At 47.1% G+C, this 24,236-nt stretch overlaps 2 protein-coding genes across 17 annotated transcripts in view; one reads left to right on the forward strand and one right to left on the reverse strand.

The window, feature by feature from the left end:
* Nucleotides 1-116: 116 nt before the first annotated feature.
* Nucleotides 117-15,644, forward strand: exosc8 (exosome component 8). Its single transcript, XM_036968002.1, has 11 exons — nt 117-229; nt 521-557; nt 995-1,058; nt 4,166-4,239; nt 4,332-4,377; nt 4,839-4,944; nt 5,702-5,747; nt 6,019-6,115; nt 6,678-6,798; nt 9,320-9,426; nt 14,699-15,644. Exons 1-11 carry the CDS (start codon nt 213-215, stop codon nt 14,815-14,817), a joined length of 834 nt encoding a protein of 277 aa, XP_036823897.1. The 5' UTR covers nt 117-212; the 3' UTR covers nt 14,818-15,644.
* Nucleotides 15,645-15,865: 221 nt separating this feature from the next.
* The window catches only part of supt20 (SPT20 homolog, SAGA complex component), a 41,162-nt gene continuing 32,791 nt past the window's right edge, over nt 15,866-24,236 (reverse strand). For 6 of the 16 annotated variants that reach the window (XM_036967988.1, XM_036967994.1, XM_036967992.1 and 3 more), the window contains 2 exons: nt 24,129-24,208; nt 15,866-16,979 (listed from right to left, as the gene is read on the reverse strand). In XM_036967988.1, the coding sequence (XP_036823883.1) occupies nt 16,845-16,979; nt 24,129-24,208 (215 nt within the window). In that variant the 3' untranslated portion in view covers nt 15,866-16,844. The remainder of the gene's footprint in view (nt 16,980-24,128; nt 24,209-24,236) is intronic. The other 10 variants (XM_036967998.1, XM_036967997.1, XM_036967996.1 and 7 more) reach the window with 6 other exon arrangements.

The raw sequence follows: 24,236 nt of genomic DNA on the forward strand, positions 1-24,236 counted from the left end.
TAACCTTTTATTTGACAAGATTCATTAATTTATTTATTATAAAAAATTAAAAAATACAAGATGAATTCAAGGCTTAAACGTGCAAGTAGATCTGGTTTCGCGATACAATGAAAACACTTCTTAAATTGAGTTTCAAGGAACCGAAACGGATTTGTGGGCTTCCGTTCTGACGTCAGAACATTAGACGAACCCACGTGGTTAATAAAAATACCATGGCGGCTGGATTCAAGTAAGTGTACATTTTACATTCATCAAATAACCTATATGAACTGTCTGAGATTCTTACACGTCTCCGAAATGATAAGACTACCCACGGATCAGAGGCTTGTTCGAAACGCAGGCTAATCGTGTAATGGCTAGTCGGGCTATTCAGTAATGGTATCCAACACAGATCAGAAGCTCTCTGGCGCCACAGACCATACAGGCTACTGACACAACGAACGTTAGTTAGCAAAGTTGTTTGCCATCTAACGTTAATTAGCTAGTCAGTTATTCTAACTAGTTGAATTTGTGTCCCCAGAACTGCTGAGCCCTTGGAATATCACCGGAGTTTTCTGGTTAGTAGCGCTGTCTTACACCACAGGAGGTTGGTGGTGCCTTAATTGGGGAGGACGGGCTCGTGGTAATGGCTGGAGTGGAATGGTATCAAAAACATCAAACACATGGTTTGATGCCATTCCATTTTCTCGTTCCAGCCATTATTATGAGCCGTCCTCCCCTCAGCAGCCTCCTCTGTCTTACACATGACTTTTCACCATTGTAAATGTGTTAGGCTAGTCATGTGGACTTGACACTGACTGCTAGGATGTGATTCCCTGAACAAACCATGATGGTAATGGTGAACTGTTAGAATATGATTCCCTGAACAAACCATGATGGTAATGGTGAACTGTTAGAATATGATTCCCTGAACAAACCATGATGGTAATGGTGAACTGTTAGAATATGATTCCCTGAACAAACCATGAGGGTAATGGTGAACTGTTCTCTGCAGAAAGAGAACTGCCGTCCTGATGGAAGGGAGCTGGGTGAATTCAGAACCACTACATTGAATATAGGTGAGAACAACTGAACTGTGATCAGTTTTACCCCCCATGTCTCTCTCTCCCCCCCACGTCTCTCTCTCTTCCCCCACGTCTCTCTCTCTTCCCCCCCACGTCTCTCTCTCTTCCCCCACGTCTCTCTCTCTTCCCCCCCATGTCTCTCTCTCCCCCACGTCTCTCTCTCTCCCCCCCACGTCTCTCTCTCTTCCCCCACGTCTCTCTCTCTTCCCCCACGTCTCTCCCCCCCTCCCACGTCTCTCTCCCCCCCCCCACGTCTCTCTCCCCCCCCACGTCTCTGCCCCCCCTCACGTCTCTCCCCCCCACGTCTCTCCCCCCCACGTCTCTCCCCCCCACGTCTCTCCCCCCCACGTCTCTCCCCCCCCACGTCTCTCCCCCCCCACGTCTCTCCCCCCCCACGTCTCTCCCCCCCCCCCACGTCTCTCTCTCCCCCCACGTCTCTCTCTCTCCCCCCCACGTCTCTCTCTCTCCCCCCCACGTCTCTCTCTCTCCCCCCCACGTCTCTCTCTCTCCCCCCCACGTCTCTCTCTCGCTCCCCCCCACGTCTCTCGCGCTCCCCCCCACGTCTCTCTCGCTCCCCCCCACGTCTCTCTCGCTCCCCCCCACGTCTCTCTCGCTCCCCCCCACGTCTCTCTCCCTCCCCCCCACTTCTCTCTCGCTCCCCCCCACGTCTCTCTCGCTCCCCCCACGTCTCTCTCGCTCCCCCCCACGTCTCTCTCGCTCCCCCCCACGTCTCTCTCGCTCCCCCCCACGTCTCTCTCGCTCCCCCCCACGTCTCTCCCCCCCACGTCTCTCCCCCCCACGTCTCTCCCCCCCACGTCTCTCCCCCCCACGCCTCCCCCCCACGTCTCTCCCCCCCACGTCTCTCCCCCCCACGTCTCTCCCCCCCACGTCTCCCCCCCACGTCTCTCCCCCCCACGTCTCTCCCCCCCACGTCTCTCCCCCCCACGTCTCTCCCCCCCACGTCTCTCCCCCCCCACGTCTCTCCCCCCCCCACCTCTCTCCCCCCCACGTCTCTCTCCCCCCCACGTCTCTCTCCCCCCACGTCTCTCTCCCCCCCCGTCTCTCCCCCCCACGTCTCTCCCCCCCACGTCTCTCCCCCCCACGTCTCTCCCCCCCACGTCTCTCCCCCCCCACGTCTCTCCCCCCCACGTCTCTCTCCCCCCCACGTCTCTCTCCCCCCCACGTCTCTCTCCCCCCCACGTCTCTCTCCCCCCCACGTCTCTCCCCCCCACGTCTCTCTCCCCCCCACGTCTCTCCCCCCCACGTCTCTCCCCCCCACGTCTCTCCCCCCACGTCTCTCCCCCCCACGTCTCTCCCCCCCACGTCTCTCTCCCCCCCACGTCTCTCTCCCCCCCCCCCCACGTCTCTCTCCCCCCCCCCCACGTCTCTCTCCCCCCCCACGTCTCTCTCCCCCCCCACGTCTCTCTCCCCCCCACGTCTCTCTCCCCCCCACGTCTCTCTCCCCCCCCCACGTCTCTCTCCCCCCCCCACGTCTCTCTCCCCCCCACGTCTCTCTCCCCCCCACGTCTCTCTCCCCCCCCACGTCTCTCTCCCCCCCACGTCTCTCTCCCCCCCCACGTCTCTCTCCCCCCCCACGTCTCTCTCCCCCCCACGTCTCTCTCCCCCCCACGTCTCTCTCCCCCCCACGTCTCTCTCCCCCCCACGTCTCTCTCCCCCCCACGTCTCTCTCCCCCCCACGTCTCTCTCCCCCCCACGTCTCTCTCCCCCCCCACGTCTCTCTCCCCCCCCCAGTCTCTCTCCCTCCCCCCCAGTCTCTCTCCCTCCCCCCCAGTCTCTCTCCCTCCCCCCCACGTCTCTCTCTCTCCCCCCCACGTCTCTCTCTCTCCCCCCCACGTCTCTCTCTCTCCCCCCCACGTCTCTCTCTCTCCCCCCCACGTCTCTCTCTCTCCCCCCCACGTCTCTCTCTCTCTCCCCCCCCACGTCTCTCTCCCCCCCACGTCTCTCTCCCCCCCACGTCTCTCTCTCTCCCCCCCACGTCTCTCTCTCTCTCCCCCCCACGTCTCTCTCTCTCTCCCCCCCACGTCTCTCTCTCTCTCTCCCCCCCACGTCTCTCTCTCTCTCTCCCCCCCACGTCTCTCTCCCCCCCCCCCACATCTGTCTCCCTCTCTCCCCCCCACGTCTCTCCCCCCCACGTCTCTCCCCCCACGTCTCTCCCCCCCACGTCTCTCCCCCCACGTCTCTCCCCCCCACGTCTCTCCCCCCCACGTCTCTCCCCCCCACGTCTCTCCCCCCCACGTCTCTCTCCCCCCCAGTCTCTCTCCCCCCCACGTCTCTCTCCCCGCCACGTCTCTCTCCCCCCCACGTCTCTCTCCCCCCCACGTCTCTCTCCCCCCCACGTCTCTCTCCCCCCCACGTCTCTCTCCCCCCCACGTCTCTCTCCCCCCCACGTCTCTCTCCCCCCCACGTCTCTCTCCCCCCCACGTCTCTCTCCCCCCCCCACGTCTCTCTCTCTCCCCCCCACGTCTCTCTCTCTCTCCCCCCCACGTCTCTCTCTCTCTCCCCCCCACGTCTCTCTCTCTCCCCCCCCACGTCTCTCTCTCTCCCCCCCACGTCTCTCTCTCTCTCCCCCCCCACGTCTCTCTCTCTCTCCCCCCCCACGTCTCTCTCTCCCCCCCCCCACGTCTCTCTCTCTCCCCCCCCACGTCTCTCTCTCTCCCCCCCCCACGTCTCTCTCTCTCCCCCCCACGTCTCTCTCTCTCCCCCCCACGTCTCTCTCTCTCCCCCCCACGTCTCTCTCTCTCCCCCCCACGTCTCTCTCTCTCCCCCCCCCACGTCTCTCTCTCTCTCCCCCCCACGTCTCTCTCTCTCTCTCCCCCCCACGTCTCTCTCTCTCTCCCCCCCACGTCTCTCTCTCTCTCCCCCCCCACGTCTCTCTCTCTCTCCCCCCCCCCACGTCTCTCTCTCTCTCCCCCCCCACGTCTCTCTCTCTCTCTCCCCCCCCCCACGTCTCTCTCTCTCTCCCCCCCCCCACGTCTCTCTCTCTCTCTCCCCCCCCACGTCTCTCTCTCTCTCCCCCCCCCACGTCTCTCTCCCATGTATCTCTCTCTCCCTCATCCTCTTCTATCTCTCTCTCTCTCCAGGTTCTATATCCACAGCAGATGGCTCAGCCCTGGTGAAGATTGGAAACACCACAGTCATGTGTGGCATCAAAGGGGTGAATAGTAACCTCTCCTCAAGTAAATAACTAAAGCAGAACCTTAGTGACCCGAACAACCCAACTCATTCCCCGTTGTATGTGATCCATAGGAACTGACAAGCCCAGCAGTGGATGCACCTAATAAAGGCTACATTGGTAAGTGGAAGAACTAATAGGTGGAAGAGTTCTTCCTTCTGGGATTTCAGTATACTAGTTCTACAAAGATGGAGAGCAAAAAAACACACATGACTTGTTGTTGTTTCAACAACTTTACATTCCCTTGCTGAGTATTACGGGTGTGTGTATATATACTGTATGTATACGTCTCTGTGTGTTTGTGTGTGTATATATACTGTATGTGTGTGTGTATATATACTGTGTGTGTGTGTGTGTGTGTGTGTGTATATATACTATATATATACATACATACATACATACATACATGTGTATATATATATATATATATATATATATATATACATATATATATATACACTGTATGTGTGTGTATGTATACGTCTCTGTGTATTTGACCTGTCTCTCTCTCTCTCAGTACCCAATGTAGACCTGCCTCCTCTGTGTGTTTTGTGTATTTGACCTGTCTCTCTCTCTCTCAGTACCCAATGTAGACCTGCCTCCTCTGTGTTCGTCTCGGTTCCGTCCTGGACCTCCAGGAGAACAGGCTCAGGCCGCCAGCCAGTTCATCGCTGATGTCATAGAGAGGTGACTCGGTGTTTAAAGGTCCAGGGCAGTTTAAAAAACACGGGAAACACGGGAGTGTACAAAACATTAAGAACGCCTTCCTAATATTGAGTTGCACCCCGCCTTTTGCCCTCAGAACAGCCTCAATTCATCGGGGCATGAAACTCTACAAGGTGTTGAAAGCGTTCCACAGGGTTGCCTGGCCCACGTCGACTCCAATGCTTCCCACAGTTGTGTCAAGTTGGCTGGATGTCCTTTGGGTGGTGGACCATTCTTGATACACACAGGAAACTGTTGAGTGTGAAAAACCCAGCAGCGTTGCAGTTCTTGACACAAACCGGTGTACCTGGCACCTACTACCACACCTCATTCAAACCCCGTTCAAAGGCACTTAAATATTTTGTCTCTCCCGTTCACCCTCTGAATGGCACGCATACACAATCCCTGTCTCCACTGTCTCTAGGCTTAATAATCCTTCTTTAACCTGTTTCCTTCCCATCATCTACCCTGACTGAAGTGGATTTAACAAGTGACATCAATACGGGATCACAGCTTTAACCTGGTCAGTCTATGTCATGGAAAGAGCAGGTGTTCCTAATGTTTTGTGCACTCGGTGTACATCTCCAAACTATGAGGTTGGAATAATACTGTGAACATGATGATGATGATGATGCCCTTTTTAGCGTAAGGGCTATTTGACGAGCCTCAAATGGTTACTGGCATTTCAAATGTCGTATATTTCCGTGGATGTTTTGTAAACATTATTTTTGCCTTGCAGCTCTGCCGTCGTCCAGAAAGAGGACTTATGCATTGTGAAAGGAAAGGTAGTGCCGTTAACTTTCACCATGTGACACACTGAGAGGACTGTTACACACTGTGTTTTTACTATCACAGCTTAATACATGTCGTCTACCGGGGTCGGGGATCAATTCCATTCCAAGTGTTCCTCGTTGAAAAGCATTGTAGAGAATTTTGAATTTCACTGTACTGAGATTAATTGGGAATTGAACTTGATTTCAACCACCTCAGATTGCCCGTTTTACTGATCTCTAGTTTTCAGCTGTGATTCTGATACTTGGCTCTGCTGTTCTCTAGCTGTGTTGGGTCCTGTACTGCGACATCATGTGTCTGGACTATGACGGCAACTTGTTGGACGCCTGTCTCATCGCCCTGCTGGCTGCTCTCAAGAACGGTGAGACCTGGGGTCTATTCATTAGTCCGATTGCATTGCAAAACATTTTTAAACACAAGGTTTTTGCAACAACAACAACAAAAACAAGCATTTCCTTTAGAGTTTGCAACAGACAAAACGTTTTGTGACGTTTTCTGACTAATGAATACACCCCTGCTGACGTTTTCACCGTGCTGATGTAGTGTACATGATTGTGGCTCAGGATTTCTGGTGCTAACCCCCAAAAAAACAGTGTCAGGAGGAATTTCCTCTTGGTCTGGAGGTCAAGACGCTGGTTTCTCTCCACGTAGGAGACCTCGGGTTCAGATCCTGCCTGTGACACTGTCACTTCCTGTCTGAGTTTAAAAAAATTAAAAAAAATGTTTTGTGAGGGCTGTGATTGGCTCACAGTAACCAGCTACTGTTGTAATCACATTGACCTCATGGCTGTATATAATTTTCTTAGTTCGACCTTAGGGGAAAAATAGCAATTCCTGATTTTTAAAAAAAAACATCTTATTTTTGGAAACCGCCTGACGTTTTGCTATAATATATAATGCCCTTGTCGCCTGGTTTCACCCAGCACGTCTCCCAGAGGTGACAGTCAACAAAGAGACCGAGGTTCCTGAGGTGACCCTGGAGAACAGGAGAGGTCTGAACATCCACAAACACCCTGTAGGGGCCTCTTTCATTGTGTTTGATGAGTAAGTGTCTTTCATTCACCATCACTCAGGACCATTTCCTGTTTTTAGTTCACACCCAGAGAGGAGATTTAAGCTTCATTTTAAACTATGTGAATTATAATTATTTACTATGGACTTATTGTGAGGTGAGTTATCATAGATATGTATTATATCAGTGGTCACCAACATTTTCTGAGTCAAGATCACTTTCACAGCTGAGATCTGCCGCTCAATTTATATTGACTATATGCCTGGCCTGATACATTATCACATCATATTGGCTATATGCCTGGCCTAATACATTATCACATCATATTGGCTATATGCCTGGCCTGATGCATTATCACATCATATTGGCTATATGCCTGGCCTGATACATTATCACATCATATTGGCTATATGCCTGGCCTGATACATTATCACATCATATTGACTATATGTCTGGCCTAGTACATTATCACAGGATATTGGCTATATGCCTGGCCTGATACATTATCACATCATATTGACTATATGCCTGGCCTGATACATTATCACATCATATTGACTATATGCCTGGCCTGATACATTATCTCAGCATATTGACTATATGCCTGGCCTGATACATTATCTCAGCATATTGGCTATATGCCTGGCCTGATACATTATCACATCATATTGGCTATATGCCTGGCCTGATACATTATCACATCATATTGACTATATGCCTGGCCTGATACATTATCACATCATATTGACTATATGCCTGGCCTGATACATTATCTCAGCATATTGGCTATATGCCTGGCCTGATACATTATCTCAGCATATTGGCTATATGCCTGGCCTGATACATTATCTCAGCATATTGGCTATATGCCTGGCCTGATTCATTATCTCAGCATATTGGCTATATGCCTGGCCTGATACATTATCTCAGCATATTGGCTATATGCCTGTCCTCATACACCGAAGTCGGATTTCGGAGATATCCAAGTTCCTAGTTGTTTTGAACACCGCATTAGTCTCAGCGGCGGGAAGGGGAGAGTAGCAGAGAGTCTGTCTCTCACGGTACCTGCCTTCTCTCTCCTTCCTTTCCTCTGGTGAGACTGACCAGAGAGAGGGGACACGGTCTTCCCACCTGATGGCGAAACTCAAGTCACACCGTATCTACCTCAGGCACAAACTCATGTTGTTCCTATGACCAGAGAAAGTGAAATATTCCTCAATATTAAAATAAACACAACGAGAAGCTAATAATAACAAAACCACGGGGCTTTCTGAATCAAGTGTAGCTACCGCTAACGGGGCTTCTGAATCAAGCGTAGCTACCGCTAACAGGGCTTCTGAATCAAGCATAGCTACCGCTAACAGGGCTTCTGAATCAAGCATAGCTACCGCTAACAGGGCTTCTGAATCAAGCGTAGCTACCGCTAACGGGGCTTCTGAATCAAGCGTAGCTACCGCTAACAGGGCTTCTGAATCAAGCATAGCTACCGCTAACAGGGCTTCTGAATCAAGCGTAGCTACCGCTAACGGGGCTTCTGAATCAAGTGTAGCTACCGCTAACAGTGCTTCTGAATCAAGCATAGCTACCGCTAACGGCGCTTCTGAATCAAGCGTAGCTACCGCTAACGGCGCTTCTGAATCAAGCGTAGCTACCGCTAACGGCGCTTCTGAATCAAGCGTAGCTACCGCTAACGGGGCTTCTGAATCAAGCGTAGCTACCGCTAACGGGGCTTCTGAATCAAGCGTAGCTACCGCTAACGGGGCTTCTGAATCAAGCGTAGCTACCGCTAACGGGGCTTCTGAATCAAGCGTAGCTACCGCTAACGGGGCTTCTGAATCAAGCGTAGCTACCGCTAACGGGGCTTCTGAATCAAGCGTAGCTACCGCTAACGGGGCTTCTGAATCAAGCGTAGCTACCGCTAACGGGGCTTCTGAATCAAGCGTAGCTACCGCTAACGGGGCTTCTGAATCAAGCGTAGCTACCGCTAACGGGGCTTCTGAATCAAGCGTAGCTACCGTTAACGGGGCTTCTGAATCAAGCGTAGCTACCGCTAACGGGGCTTCTGAATCAAGCGTAGCTACCGCTAACGGGGCTTCTGAATCAAGCGTAGCTACCGCTAACGGGGCTTCTGAATCAAGCGTAGCTACCGCTAACGGGGCTTCTGAATCAAGCGTAGCTACCGCTAACGGGGCTTCTGAATCAAGCGTAGCTACCGCTAACGGGGCTTCTGAATCAAGCGTAGCTACCGCTAACTGGGCTTCTGAATCAAGCGTAGCTACCGCTAACGGGGCTTCTGAATCAAGCGTAGCTACCGCTAACGGGGCTTCTGAATCAAGCGTAGCTACCGCTAACAGCTCAACACAAAGACAAAAAAAAAAGAAGCGCAAGTCATTATGTCTTTTCTGCAGAAATGTTTGGTGATCGACTAGGAATGCCTTGGCAGATCGACTAGGAATGCCTTGGCAGATCGACTAGGAATGCCTTGGCAGATCGACCAGGTGCTTGGTTACCACTGTGTTATATGGTTCTAACAGTGTTGTCTGTCCTGTGTAGCTCTATAATGATTGTCGACCCCACCGCTGAGGAAGAGAGCCTGTCTACGGCCACTATCACAGTGGTAACGGACGAGGAAGAGCGACTCTGTGCCCTCCACAAGCCAGGTTAGAGAACCACACTGTCTGGTCCCCTAACCCACTCCTATAGTTACTGTCTGGTCCCCTAACCTTACCACACTGTCTGGTCCCCTAACCCACTCCTATAGTCACTGTCTGGTCCCCTAAACCACTCCTATAGTCACTGTCTGGTCCCCTAAACCACTCCTATAGTCACTGTCTGGTCCCCTAACCCACTCCTACAGTCACTGTCTGGTCCCCTAACCTTTCCACACTGTCTGGTCCCCTAACACACTCCTATAGTCACTGTCTGGTCCCCTAACCCACTCCTATAGTCACTGTCTGGTCCCCTAACCCACTCCTACAGTCACTGTCTGGTCCCCTAACCTTACCACACTGTCTGGTCCCCTAACCCACTCCTACAGTCACTGTCTGGTCCCCTAACCCACTCCTACAGACACTGTCTGGTCCCCTAATCTTACCACACTGTCTGGTCCCCTAACCCACTCCTACAGTCACTGTCTGGTCCCCTAACCCACTCCTACAGACACTGTCTGGTCCCCTAACCCACTCCTATAGTCACTGTCTGGTCCCCTAACCCACTCCTACAGTCACTGTCTGGTCCCCTAACCCACTCCTACAGACACTGTCTGGTCCCCTAACCCACTCCTACAGACACTGTCTCATCCCCTAACCTTACCACACTGTCTGGTCCCCTAACCCACTCCTACAGACACTGTCTGGTCCCCTAACCCACTCCTACAGACACTGTCTGGTCCCCTAACCCACTCCTACAGACACTGTCTGGTCCCCTAATCCACTCCTATATTCGGTGTCTGGTCCCCTAACCCACTCCTATAGTCACTGTCTGGTCCCCTAACCCACTCCTATAGTCACTGTCTGGTCCCCTAACCTTACCACACTGTCTGGTCCCCTAACCCACTCCTATAGTCACTGTCTGGTCCCCTAACCTTACCACACTGTCTGGTCCCCTAATCCACTCCTATATTCAGTGTCTGGTCCCCTAACCCACTCCTATAGTCACTGTCTGGTCCCCTAACCCACTCCTATATTCAGTGTCTGGTTCCCTAACCCACTCCTATAGACACTGTCTGGTCCCCTAACCCACTCCTATATTCAGTGTCTGGTTCCCTAACCCACTCCTATATTCAGTGTCTGGTTCCCTAACCCACTCCTATATTCAGTGTCTGGTTCCCTAACCCACTCCTATAGTCACTGTCTGGTCCCCTAACCTTACCACACTGTCTGGTCCCCTAACCCACTCCTATAGTCACTGTCTGGCTAGAGCTGCCGTTTTCAAGGAGCGGGATAACTAGTCCAGATGCTCATTAAAAATCCAGCCCTCGGAACAACCGGTAAAGCATCAATACAGGACTAAGATTGAATCCAACTACACTGGCTCTGACACTCGTTGGATGTGGCAGGGCTTGCAAACTATTACGGATTTCAAAGGGAAAAGCTGCCCAATGTCCTCTATGCTCGCTTCGAGGCAAACAACACTGAAACATGCGTGACAGCACCAGCTGTTCTAGACGACTATATGATCACGCTCTCCGTAGCCAATGTGAGTAAGACTTTTAAACAGGTCAACATCCTCAGACCGATTACCAGGACGTGTACTCAAGAGCATGCGTGACCAACTGGCAAGTGTCTTCACTGACATTTTCAACCCTGACTCCCTGACTGAGTCTGTAATACATCATAATCCCTGTGCCCAAGAACACCAAGGTATCCCGCATAAATGGGAAAAGGGAAGGTGGGATACCTAGTCAGTTGTCCAACAATCTATTGAACTGAAATGTGTCTTCTGCATTGAACTCTCTGAATCAGAGAGGTGTGGGGGGCTGCAATAATCAACATCCACATCTTCAGTGCCCTGGGAACAGTGGGTTAACTGGTCTAGGAACAGTGGGTTAACTGGTCTAGGAACAGTGGGTTAACTGGTCTAGGAACAGTGGGTTAACTGCCTTGTTCAGGGACAGAAGGACAGATTTGTACCTTGTCAGCTCTGGGATTTGATCCAACAACTTTTCGGTTACTGGCCCAACGCTCTAACCAAATGACTACTGACCCGTAGCACTCACATTTGTAGCTATGAAGTTCTTTGAAAGGCTGGTAATGGCTCACAACACCATCATCCCAGAAACCCTCGATCCAATACGCATACTGCCCCAACAGATCCACAGATGATACAATCTCTATCGCACTCAACACTGCCCTTTCCCACCTGGACAAAAGGAACACCTACGTGAGAATGCTGTTCATTGACTACAGCTCACCGTTCAACACCATAGTACCCTCAAAGCTCATCAATATGCTAAGGACCCTGGGTCTAAACACCTCCCTCTGCAACTGGATCCTGGACTTCCTGACGGGCCGCCCCAGGTGGTAAGGGTAGGTAACAACACGTCTGCTACGCTGATCCTCAACACGTGGCTCAGGGGTGTGTGCTTAGTCCCCTCTTGTACTCGCTGTTCACCCACGATTGTGTTGTGTGGCCAAGTACACTGCAACATGAAGTTTGCCGACGACACAAGGGTGGTAGGCCTGATCACCGACAACGATGAGACGGCCTATAGGGAGGTCAGAGACCTGGCAGTGTGGTGCCAGGACAACAGCCTCTCCCTCAGTGTGAGCAAGACTAAGGAGCTGATCGTTGACTTCAGGAAAAGACAGGCCGAACAGGCCCCCATTAACATTGACGGGGCTGTAGTGGAGCAGGTTGAGAGCTTCAAGTTCCTTGGTGTCCACATCACCAGCAAACACACCAAGACAGTCGCGAAGAGGGCACTACAATGCCTATTCTCCCTCAGGAAAATATTTGTCACGGGTCCCCAGATCCTCAGTTCTACAGCTGCACCATCGAGAGCATCCTGACTAGTTGCATCACAGCCTGGTATGGCAACTGCTCAGCATCAAACCGCAAGGCGCTACAGAGGGTAGTGCGTACAGTACATCACTGGGGCAAAGCTTCCTGACATGCAGGACCTCTATACCAGGAAGGCCCTAAAAATGGTCAGATTCCAGCCACCCAAGTCAGTCTCTGCTACCGCACGGCAAGCCGTACCGGAGGGCCAAGTCTAGGACCAAAAGGCTCCTTAACAGCTTCTACCCCCAAGCCACCAGACTGCTGAACAGCTTCTACCCCCAAGCCACCAGACTGCTGAACAGCTTCTACCCCCAAGCCATAAGACTGCTGAACAGCTTCTACCCCCAAGACATTAGACTGCTGAACAGCTTCTACCCCCCAAGCCATTAGACTGCTGAACAGCTTCTACCCCCAAGCCATTAGACTGCTGAACAGCTTCTACCCCCAAGCCATTAGACTGCTGAACAGCTTCTACCCCCAAGCCATAAGACTGCTGAACAGCTTCTACCCCCAAGCCATAAGACTGCTGAACAGCTTCTACCCCCAAGCCATTAGACTGCTGAACAGCTTCTACCCCCAAGCCACCAGACTGCTGAACAGTGGATGAAATGGCGACCCAGACTATTTTCATTAACCCAGTGTTTTTTTTTCTTTGTATGCTCCTGCTACTCTATCATCTATGCACAGAATAACCCTACCTACATGTACAGTGGGGCAAAACAAGTATTTAGTCAGCCACCAATTGTGCAAGTTCTCCCACTTAAAAAGATGAGGCTATACTTATTTTCCACCATAATTTGCAAATAAATTCATTAAAAATCCTACAATGTGATTTTTTTTCTCATTTTGTCTGTCATAGTTGAAGTGTACCTATGATGCGAATTACAAGCCTCATCTTTTTAAGTGGGAGAACTTGCACAATTGGTGGCTGACTAAATACTTTTTTGCCCCACTGTACATATTACCTCGACTAACCGGTACCCCCCTTTTACATAGCTTCGCTACTGTTATTTTAGTTCATTTTTAATCTACTTTTACTTTAGTAATATTTTCTTAACTACACTGTTTTAAGGGCTTGTAAAGTAAGAATTTAACGGTAAGGTCTACACCCGTTGTATTCGGCGAATAACATTTTAAATATATTTCTTGTTAGCCCCTCCCTAGTCTTCACTGCCCAGAACCAAATCCAACCCCTTCCCCCAATAGTGTTTTCAGACCACTTTACTTTTTCACTTTGTTTTTATAGCCTGATTTTTATTGATTCAATTAAGATTGTCACTGTCCTAGACACAATACACCATAATTTCAAGTGGAATTATGTATTTAGAAAATGTTTACAAATTTAAAAGCTGAAATGTCTTAAGTCAATACGTTTTTAACCCTAAATAAGTTCAGGAGTAGAAATGTGCTTAATAAGTTGTATGGAAGCACTCTGTGTGCAATAAGTGTTTGATTTGACTACCTCATCTCTGTACCCCACATATACAATTACAGTATATGTTAGTGTAACGGATGTGAAACGGCTAGCTTTGTTAGCGGTGGTGCAGCGCTAAATAGCATTTCAATCGGTGACGTCACTTGCTCTGAGACCTTGAAGTAGTGGTTCCCCTTGCCCTGCAAGGGCCGCGGCTTTTGTGGAGCGATGGGTAACGGATGCTTCGTGGGTGACTGTTGTTGTGTGCAGAGGGAGAGGGATTTTACCTAAAGTTAAACTGAGGAAGAATCAAAAATATTCCGCAACACTAAAGTAAAACTGCAACAAACAAAAAAAGTGGCAATACTAACCGTTTGGGGCAAATCCAACACATTACTGAGTACCACTCTTCATATTTTCAAGCATGGTGGTGGCTGCATCATGTTATGGGTATGCTTGTCATCGACAAGGACTAAGGGGTTTGTTAGCTTTATAAAAAAACAAAACTAAGCGCAGGCAAAATCCTAAAGGAAAACCTGGTTGTCTGCTTTCCAACAGACACTGGGAGAGAAATTCACCTTTCAGCAGGACGAATAATCTTAAAACACAATATCAAATATACTCTGGAGTTGCTAACTAAGACATTGAATGTTCCCGAGTGGCCTAGTTAACAGTTTTGAATTAAAATCAGTTTAAATCTATTTCAAGACTTGAAAATGGCTGTCTAGTAATGACAAACAACCAACTTGACAGAGTTATGAAAATAATATTGTACAATCCAGGTGTGCGAAGCTCTTAAGAGACTTACCCAGAAAGACTGATTCTAACATGTCTTGACACTATCATTGTGTAGCTGGGGCGAGGAAAGAAATGACTTTCGTCCATTTTGAATTCTAGGCTGTAAACAACAATGTGGAACAAGTCAAGGGGTGTGAATACTTTCTGATCTCTTTAGAAGTTCTCACGGGTCAGCTGTTGTCTGAACACTCTCCTTCGTTGCTCTTCTTCTTCTCCAGGTGGTACGTCATTATCAGGTGAGAAGCTTCAGGATTGTATCAGCCGAGCCACGACGAGACACAGGGAGGTCCGCAAACTCATCGACAAAGTCACACAGAGCGACAAGACACCGAAATAAACACACACACACACACTTATTTTTCTCTAAAAGTTGTATTTTCCTGTCAATATATATTTTCTTTATCACAACAAACTGCTGATAAAGACCATTTAAAACATTCTGCCTCAGTGTCCCAGAAATGTCTCACACAAATATACACTTGTTCTTGACTGCCCAGCCATCCCACCCTCCCACACTAGTACAAGAAAATGCCGTATGAAAAACGCACTCAGCAATTGCATGCTGGGAAAACAAGTTCTCTGTGTTCGGCGTCATGATCATCTTCCCGCAGAGAGAGCTATTCTATGACCGTAAAATGGCACACTATTTCCTACATAGTGCACTAGTTTTAACCAGAGCCTGATCAACAGTAGCACACTATGAAGGGAATAGTGACCCATTTTCAGATGCACCCAAAGCCATGGAGAATCGGGCACGGTCGTTGACGAGGAGTCTGAGTTGTGCTGTCCGTCCATGAGTTAGGCTCTGTTCGAGTCGCCGCAGGGGGGGCATAACAGGACAGCCGTCAGGGGGGAGGAAACACCTCCCACTAACAAAAGAACACATCTTAATTTCCTAACACATTTCAAAAATAGGTTTATTTTAAAAACGGTGGGTTCTCTGTTTCTAAAAAACAGTTCTATGGTCGTCAGGACAACCTGATTCGGGCTCACACCAACCAAAAGCATAACACTCTACACCCATAACCTCTCAATATGGTCAACACACCGTTATGACCCATGTATTTATCCCGGTTGTGATATTGTGTTATTTTATGGCTGGTCAAAACCCACACTAACTCAAGTCAGTTTTTTTCCCCAGGCAAAGTTCCTTTAAAAAAAAAACAACCTTTAAATCCATTAAGTTTTTGTTCCATCATATTTAAAATAAAAACGTGTAGAAAATATACTTAATGACCGTCATAATCAGATAGTCCTTTCGTGTACGTGTCCTTGTGTCAGTCACAAAGAGGGTGTCTTGTCCTGCATTCATCCCAGTCATCAACAACAGAGCATTGGACTAGGTGCATGTCTGACATCAATGTGTACACAATTACAATGGTACATTACAACAAATGTACTGTTGACACGTAGGTTACGGTGCAATGGAATGTTTTGCCTTGTGTGGTAGGTTTTGACACTTACGTAGGTGTCACAACAGCCATATAACGCAATACATGTCACAACCGGTCTAAGTATATATGTGTGTTATGACCGTGACATTACGTGTTATGGTGCTGGGTGAGAAAGTGTTATCCATTATTACATCATACATTCCATCTTCTCTCCGCTACAAAATAACAACTATTTTTTTGCCTGTAGTCTCCACAGTGAGGGAGTTGGGGGGCAAGAGAGTCTCCACAGTGAGGGAGTTGGGAGGCAAGAGTCTCCACAGTGAGGGAGTTGGGAGGCAAGAGAGTCTCCACAGTGAGGGAGTTGGGAGGCAAGAGAGTCTCCGCAGTGAGGGAGTTGGGAGGCAAGAGTCTCCACAGTGAGGGAGTTGGAGGGCAAGAGAGTCTCCACAGTGAGGGAGTTGGGAGGCAACCGAGTCTCCGCAGTGAGGGAGTTGGGAGGCAAGAGAGTCTCCACAGTGAGGGAGTTGGGAGGCAACCGAGTCTCCACAGTGAGGGAGTTGGGAGGCAACCAAGTCTCCGCAGTGAAGGAGTTGGGAGGCAACCGAGTCTCCGCAGTGAGGGAGTTGGGAGGCAACCGAGTCTCCACAGTGAGGGAGTTGGGAGGCAAGAGAGTCTCCACAGTGAGGGAGTTGGGGGGCAAGAGAGTCTCCACAGTGAGGGAGTTGGGAGGCAACCGAGTCTCCACAGTGAGGGAGTTGGGAGGCAAGAGAGTCTCCACAGTGAGGGAGTTGGGAGGCAAAAGAGTCTCCGCAGTGAGGGAGGAGAGTGCAGTTTGGATCATTCATGTCTTCATGAAGGGGAAGGGGTTGGTTTTCTCTCCATGATTTGGGGAGGTGCCATGGCATTGCTCACCAGATGGCTGGGGGTCATTTTATGAGTGTGTGTGTGTAGGGGGTCGTCATCGTCATGATTAGGGGTGGGGCTGCGGTGTGCTCCTCTTCCTCTTACTTCTTGGTTGGCTGGCGGTATGTAGCCGTGGCGACACCCCCGGAGGCCCCGCCCCCCTCATAGCCATTTGCTGCTGCATTTGGTGCAAGAATTGCAACTGATGGAGAGAGAGAGAGGGAGGGATGGAGATAACAGGTCAGTTCAATGGCATGCACTCTGGGTAACCCTTTACTTGGACCTTCTGTCATAACAGCAGACTGGCACCCAGATTAGCATCACGTGAAGCCATAACAGTATCAGATTAGCATCACGTGAAGCTATAACTGTATCAGATTAGCATCACGTGAAGCTATAACTGTATCAGATTAGCATCACGTGAAGCCATAACAGTATCAGATTAGCATCACGTGAAGCTATAACTGTATCAGATTAGCATCACGTGAAGCTATAACTGTGTCAGATTAGCATCACGTGAAGCCATAACTGTATCAGATTAGCATCACGTGAAGCCATAACAGTATCAGATTAGCATCACGTGAAGCTATAACTGTATCAGATTAGCATCACGTGAAGCTATAACTGTATCAGATTAGCATCACGTGAAGCTATAACTGTATCAGATTAGCATCACGTGAAGCCATAACAGTATCAGATTAGCATCACGTGAAGCCATAACTGTATCAGATTAGCATCACGTGAAGCTATAACAGTATCAGATTAGCATCACGTGAAGCTATAACTGTATCAGATTAGCATCACGTGAAGCTATAACAGTATCAGATTAGCATCACGTGAAGCTATAACAGTATCAGATTAGCATCACGTGAAGCTATAACTGTATCAGATTAGCATCACGTGAAGCCATAACTGTATCAGATTAGCATCACGTGAAGCTATAACAGTATCAGATTAGCATCACGTGAAGCCATAACTGTATCAGATTAGCATCACGTGAAGCCATAACAGTATCAGATTAGCATCACGTGAAGCCATAACAGTATCAGATTAGCATCACGTGAAGCTATAACTGTATCAGATTAGCATCACGTGAAGCCATAACACTATCAGATTAGCATCACGTGAAGCCATAACTGTATCAGATTAGCATCACGTGAAGCTATAACTGTATCAGATTAGCATCACGTGAAGCCATAACTGTATCAGATTAGCATCACGTGAAGCTATAACTGTATCAGATTAGCATCACGTGAAGCTATAACTGTATCAGATTAGCATCACGTGAAGCCATAACAGTATCAGATTAGCATCACGTGAAGCCATAACTGTATCAGATTAGCATCACGTGAAGCCATAACAGTATCAGATTAGCATCACGTGAAGCCATAACAGTATCAGATTAGCATCACGTGAAGCTATAACAGTATCAGATTAGCATCACGTGAAGCTATAACTGTATCAGATTAGCATCACGTGAAGCTATAACAGTATCAGATTAGCATCACGTGAAGCTATAACAGTATCAGATTAGCATCACGTGAAGCTATAACTGTATCAGATTAGCATCACGTGAAGCCATAACTGTATCAGATTAGCATCACGTGAAGCTATAACAGTATCAGATTAGCATCACGTGAAGCTATAACTGTATCAGATTAGCATCACGTGAAGCTATAACAGTATCAGATTAGCATCACGTGAAGCTATAACAGTATCAGATTAGCATCACGTGAAGCTATAACAGTATCAGATTAGCATCACGTGAAGCTATAACTGTATCAGATTAGCATCACGTGAAGCTATAACAGTATCAGATTAGCATCACGTGAAGCTATAACAGTATCAGTGAAATAATCTAGCAGTCTTGACACATTTAGTTGATTGTTAAGAAAATGTAGCTAGGCTAATGGAGGAAATCATTCTTGGTTTGTATAAACAGAGCTTTCCTATACAGGAAAATCCAAAAGTGTAAGAAATATACTTCTCATAATGATTAAACAGGCTCTGGTACTAATGGGAGGCCCAGGGAACATGTTCACCCATCCTCTCAGTTTAACAACATACTATAGCATATACCAGTGTCGTAGTCAGACAGACAGGATGCTCTGTGTTAGTACAGCTGAGATGAAGCTTGGAGGGGTGGAAGAAGGGAGTGTGGAGGGGTGAAGGAAGGGAGTGTGGAGGGGTGAAGGAAGGGAGTGTGGAGGGGTGAAGGGAGGGAGTGTGGAGGGTGAAGGGAGGGAGTGTGGAGGGGTGAAGGGAGGGAGTGTGGGGGGGTGAAGGGAGGGAGTGTGGGGGGGTGAAGGGAGGGAGGGTGGAGGGGTGAAGGGAGGGAGGGTGGAGGGGTGAAGGGAGGGTGGAAGGGTGGAAGGGTGAAGGGAGGGAGGGTGAAGGGGAGTAGAGAGACAGGGAGGAATGGGTAGATGGGGGAGAGGTGAAATGGGCTCAACACAGGAGGGAGAGGGGGTAAGGACAGGGTGTTAGAGGAGTGTAGAAGGGGGTGGCACAGTCAAGCAGCACCAGTGACACAGACAGAAAGGAAGTTAGCCTCTCTTTGGGCCAAGATGACCCAGAAGCAGAAAGATCTTCATTAACTGTGACCCCGGCAACACCAGACAACCCCATGCTAAGCAACCAGCAGAGTTTGTAAAGTAAGTCAGCAACTTCAATGATGCTTTTCTTTTTCTACAAGACTAAAACTTAGTTAAATGGGGTGAGAATAGATACAATGAAAACATTTTAAAAACTTGCGCTTTATGTGTTAAAACGTCAAATTAAATACCTGTCCTCGATTACATTTTTTTGTTGACTTCAAAAAAAAAGTGCAAAATTTCAATGAAATTTATCGGACAAAAAAAACAACAACATTTAAATAGCTGTTAATGCTTTACGTGGAAGCAATACATTGTTAATCAAAGCAGTAAAAAACCAAACCTTCTATATCTACTTGAATGTTATTCAATCCAACAGAAATACTGGATGAGAGGGGAATGGATCTGTAGCTACTACATGTAATGAGAGGGGAATGGATCTGTAGCTACTACACGGAGAAAATAAAGAAAAAAAAACCCGATTTGAAACGATTGGTGCTGCAAAGAAAAATGATTTTGTATAATCTAGTAGTGCAATAGAATCCAAATACACGTGCATTTCTTGGGAGCAGGTTAGGTGGAGGAGTCTTCTTGGTAAGAGTATTGTCTGCAGGCGTTTAAAGGGATCCGGGTGAGTGATTTACAGTGCCTTGCGAAAGTATTCGGCCCCCTTGAACTTTGCGACCTTTTGCCACATTTCAGGCTTCAAACATAAAGATATAAAACTGTATTTTTTTTTGTGAAGAATCAACAACAAGTGGGACACAATCATGAAGTGGAACGACATTTATTGGATATTTCAAACTTTTTTTAACAAATCAAAAACTGAAAAATTGGGCGTGCAAAATTATTCAGCCCCTTTACTTTCAGTGCAGCAAACTCTCTCCAGAAGTTCAGTGAGGATCTCTGAATGATCCAATGTTGACCTAAATGACTAATGATGATAAATACAATCCACCTGTGTGTAATCAAGTCTCCGTATAAATGCACCTGCACTGTGATAGTCTCAGAGGTCCGTTAAAAGCGCAGAGAGCATCATGAAGAACAAGGAACACACCAGGCAGGTCCGAGATACTGTTGTGAAGAAGTTTAAAGCCGGATTTGGATACAAAAAGATTTCCCAAGCTTTAAACATCCCAAGGAGCACTGTGCAAGCGATAATATTGAAATGGAAGGAGTATCAGACCACTGCAAATCTACCAAGACCTGGCCGTCCCTCTAAACTTTCAGCTCATACAAGGAGAAGACTGATCAGAGATGCAGCCAAGAGGCCCATGATCACTCTGGATGAACTGCAGAGATCTACAGCTGAGGTGGGAGACTCTGTCCATAGGACAACAATCAGTCGTATATTGCACAAATCTGGCCTTTATGGAAGAGTGGCAAGAAGAAAGCCATTTCTTAAAGATATCCATAAAAAGTGTTGTCTAAAGTTTGCCACAAGCCACCTGGGAGACACACCAAACATGTGGAAGAAGGTGCTCTGGTCAGATGAAACCAAAATTGAACTTTTTGGCAACAATGCAAAACGTTATGTTTGGCGTAAAAGCAACACAGCTCATCACCCTGAACACACCATGCCCACTGTCAAACATGGTGGTGGCAGCATCATGGTTTGGGCCTGCTTTTCTTCAGCAGGGACAGGGAAGATGGTTAAAATTGATGGGAAGATGGATGGAGCCAAATACAGGACCATTCTGGAAGAACCTGATGGAGTCTGCAAAAGACCTGAGACTGGGACGGAGATTTGTCTTCTAACAAGACAATGATCCAAAACATAAAGCAAAATCTACAATGGAATGGTTCAAAAATAAACATATCCAGGTGTTAGAATGGCCAAGTCAAAGTCCAGACCTGAATCCAAACGAGAATCTGTGGAAAGAACTGAAAACTGCTGTTCACAAATGCTCTCCATCCAACCTCACTGAGCTCGAGCTGTTTTGCAAGGAGGAATGGGAAAAAAATTCAGTCTCTGGATGTGCAAAACTGATAAGAGACATACCCCAAGCGACTTCCAGCTGTAATCGCAGCAAAAGGTGGCGCTACAAAGTATTAACTTAAGGGGGCTGAATAATTTTGCACGCCCAATTTTTCAGTTTTTGATTTGTTAAAAAAGTTTGAAATATCCAATAAATGTCGTTCCACTTCATGATTGTGTCCCACTTGTTGTTGATTCTTCACAAAAAAATACAGTTTTATATCTTTATGTTTGAAGCCTGAAATGTGGCAAAAGGTCGCAAAGTTCAAGGGGGCCGAATACTTTCGCAAGGCACTGTATAGATATGTATACTATAGATATACAGTCCATATGTATAGATATGTATACTATAGATATACAGTCCATATGTATAGATATGTATACTATAGATATACAGTCCGTATGTATAGACATGTATACTATAGATATACAGTCCGTATGTATAGATATGTATACTATAGATATACAGTCCATATGTATAGATATGTATACTATAGATATACAGTATGTATGTATAGATATATATAATATAGATGTGTAATGCTTACATAGGGCTTTACTCATTTCATATGTATATACTGTACTGTAATTGACTGTATTTTAGTCATTGCTCAATCTAATATTTATATATTTCCTAATTCCATTCTTTTACTTTTAGGTGTGTGTGTGTGTGTGTGTATTATTGTGAATGGTTAGATACTACTGAACTGTTGAAGCTAGGAACACAAGCATTTTGCTACAACCAGCAATAACATCTGATAAATATGTGTCTGTGACCAATAAAACGTGAATAATTATAGATATAGTCTGTATGTACAGTTTGAAGTCGGAAGTTAACAAACACCTTTGCCAAATACATTTAAAAACTCAGTTTTTCACAATTCCTGACATTTAATCCTAGTAGAAATTCCCTGTTTTTAGGTCAGTTAGGATCACCACTTTATTTTAAGAATGTGAAATCTGAGAATAATAGTAGAGAGAATTATTTACTTCAGCTTTGATTTATTTCAGCTTTTATTTATTTCATCACATTCCCAGTGGGTCAGAAGTTTACATACACTCAATTCGTTTTTGGTGGTATTTCCTTTAAATACTTTAACTTGGGTCAAACATTTTGGGTAGCCTTCCACAAGCTTCCCACAATAAATTGAATTTTGGCGCATTCCTCCTGACAGAGCTTGTTTAACTGAGTCAGGTTTGTAGGCCTCCTTGCTCGCACACGCTTTTTCAGTTCTGCCAACAATTTCTATGGGATTGAGGTCAGGGCTTTGTGATGGCTACTCCAATACCTTGACTTTGTTGTCCTTAAGCCATTTTGCCAACACTTTGGAAGTATGCTTGGGGTCATTGTCCATTTGGAAGACCTATTTGCAGCCAAGCTTTAACTTCCTGACTGATGTCTTGAGATGTTGCTTCAATATATCCACATAATTTTCCGTACTCATGATGCCATCTATTTTGTGAAGTGCACCAGTCCCTCCTGCAGCAAAGCACCCCAACAACATGATGCTGCCACCCCCGTGCTTCACGGTTGGGATGGCGTTCTTCAGCTTGCATGCCTCCCCCTTTTCCCTCCAAACATAACGATGGTCATTATGGCCAAACAGTTCTATTATTGTTTCATCAGACCAGAGGACATTTCTCCAAAAAGTACAGTCTTTGGCCCCATGTGCAGTTGCAAACCATAGTCTGGCTTTTTTATGGTGGTTTTGGAGCAGTGGCTTCTTCCTTGCTGAGCGGTAATTCAGGTATATAATTTCGATATAGGACTCGTTTTACTGTGGATATAGATACTTTTGTACCTGTTTCCTCCAGCATCTTCACAAGGTCCTTTGCTGTTGTTCTGGGATTGATTTGCACTTTTCGCACCAAAGTACGTTCATCTCTAGGAGACAGAAGGTGTCTCCTTCCTGAGCGGTATGACGGCTGCGTGGTCCCATGGTGTTTATACTTGGGTACTATTGTTTGTACAGATGAACATGGTACCTCCAGGCGTTTGGAAATTGCTCTCAAGCATGAACCAGACATGTGGAGGTCTACTTTTTTTTAGGTCTAATTATTTTTCTGAGGTCTTGGCTGATTTCTTTTGATTTTCCCATGATGCAAAGCAATGAGGCACTGAGTTTGAAGGTAGGCCTTGAAATACATCCACATGTACACCTCCAATTGATTCAAATTATGTCAATTAGCATATCAGAAGCTTCTAAAGCCATGACATTATTTTCTGGAATTTTCCAAGCTGTTTAAAGGCACAGTCAACTTAGTGTATGTAAACTTCTGACCCACTGGAATTGTGATACAGTGAATTATAAGTGAAATAATCTGTCTGTAAACAATTGTTTGAAAAATGACTTGTGTCATGCATAAAGTAGATGTCCTAACCGACTTGCCAAAGCTATAGTTTGTTAACAAGAAATTTGTGGAGTGGATGAAAAAATTAGTTTAAATGCCTCCAACCTAACTGTATGTACACTTCCGACTTCAACTGTATATAGGTGTATAATTATAGATATACAGTCTGTATGTATCAATATGTATAATATAGATGTATAGATATGTATAATATAGATATACAGTCTGTATGTATATAGGTGCATAATTATAGATATACAGTCTGTATGTGTAGATATGTATAATATAGATAGACTATCTATATATTGTATATTATACATGTCTATACATACAGATTGTATATCTATATATTGTATATGTATATAGTTGTATAATATAGATATACAGTCTGTATGTATATAGGTGTATTTTAGAGTGTGTGCATTACTTGTATCTGCGGCTGCTGAAGCCTTGGAGAAGGCAGGGGGGGACCAGAGCCATCCAGACCACAGCCTAACTGGGACAGCACTACAGTACAGTATGGAGGGAGGAGAGG

This window comes from Oncorhynchus mykiss, chromosome Y (assembly GCF_013265735.2).
Source record: "Oncorhynchus mykiss isolate Arlee chromosome Y, USDA_OmykA_1.1, whole genome shotgun sequence".
Taxonomy (NCBI): domain Eukaryota; kingdom Metazoa; phylum Chordata; class Actinopteri; order Salmoniformes; family Salmonidae; genus Oncorhynchus; species Oncorhynchus mykiss.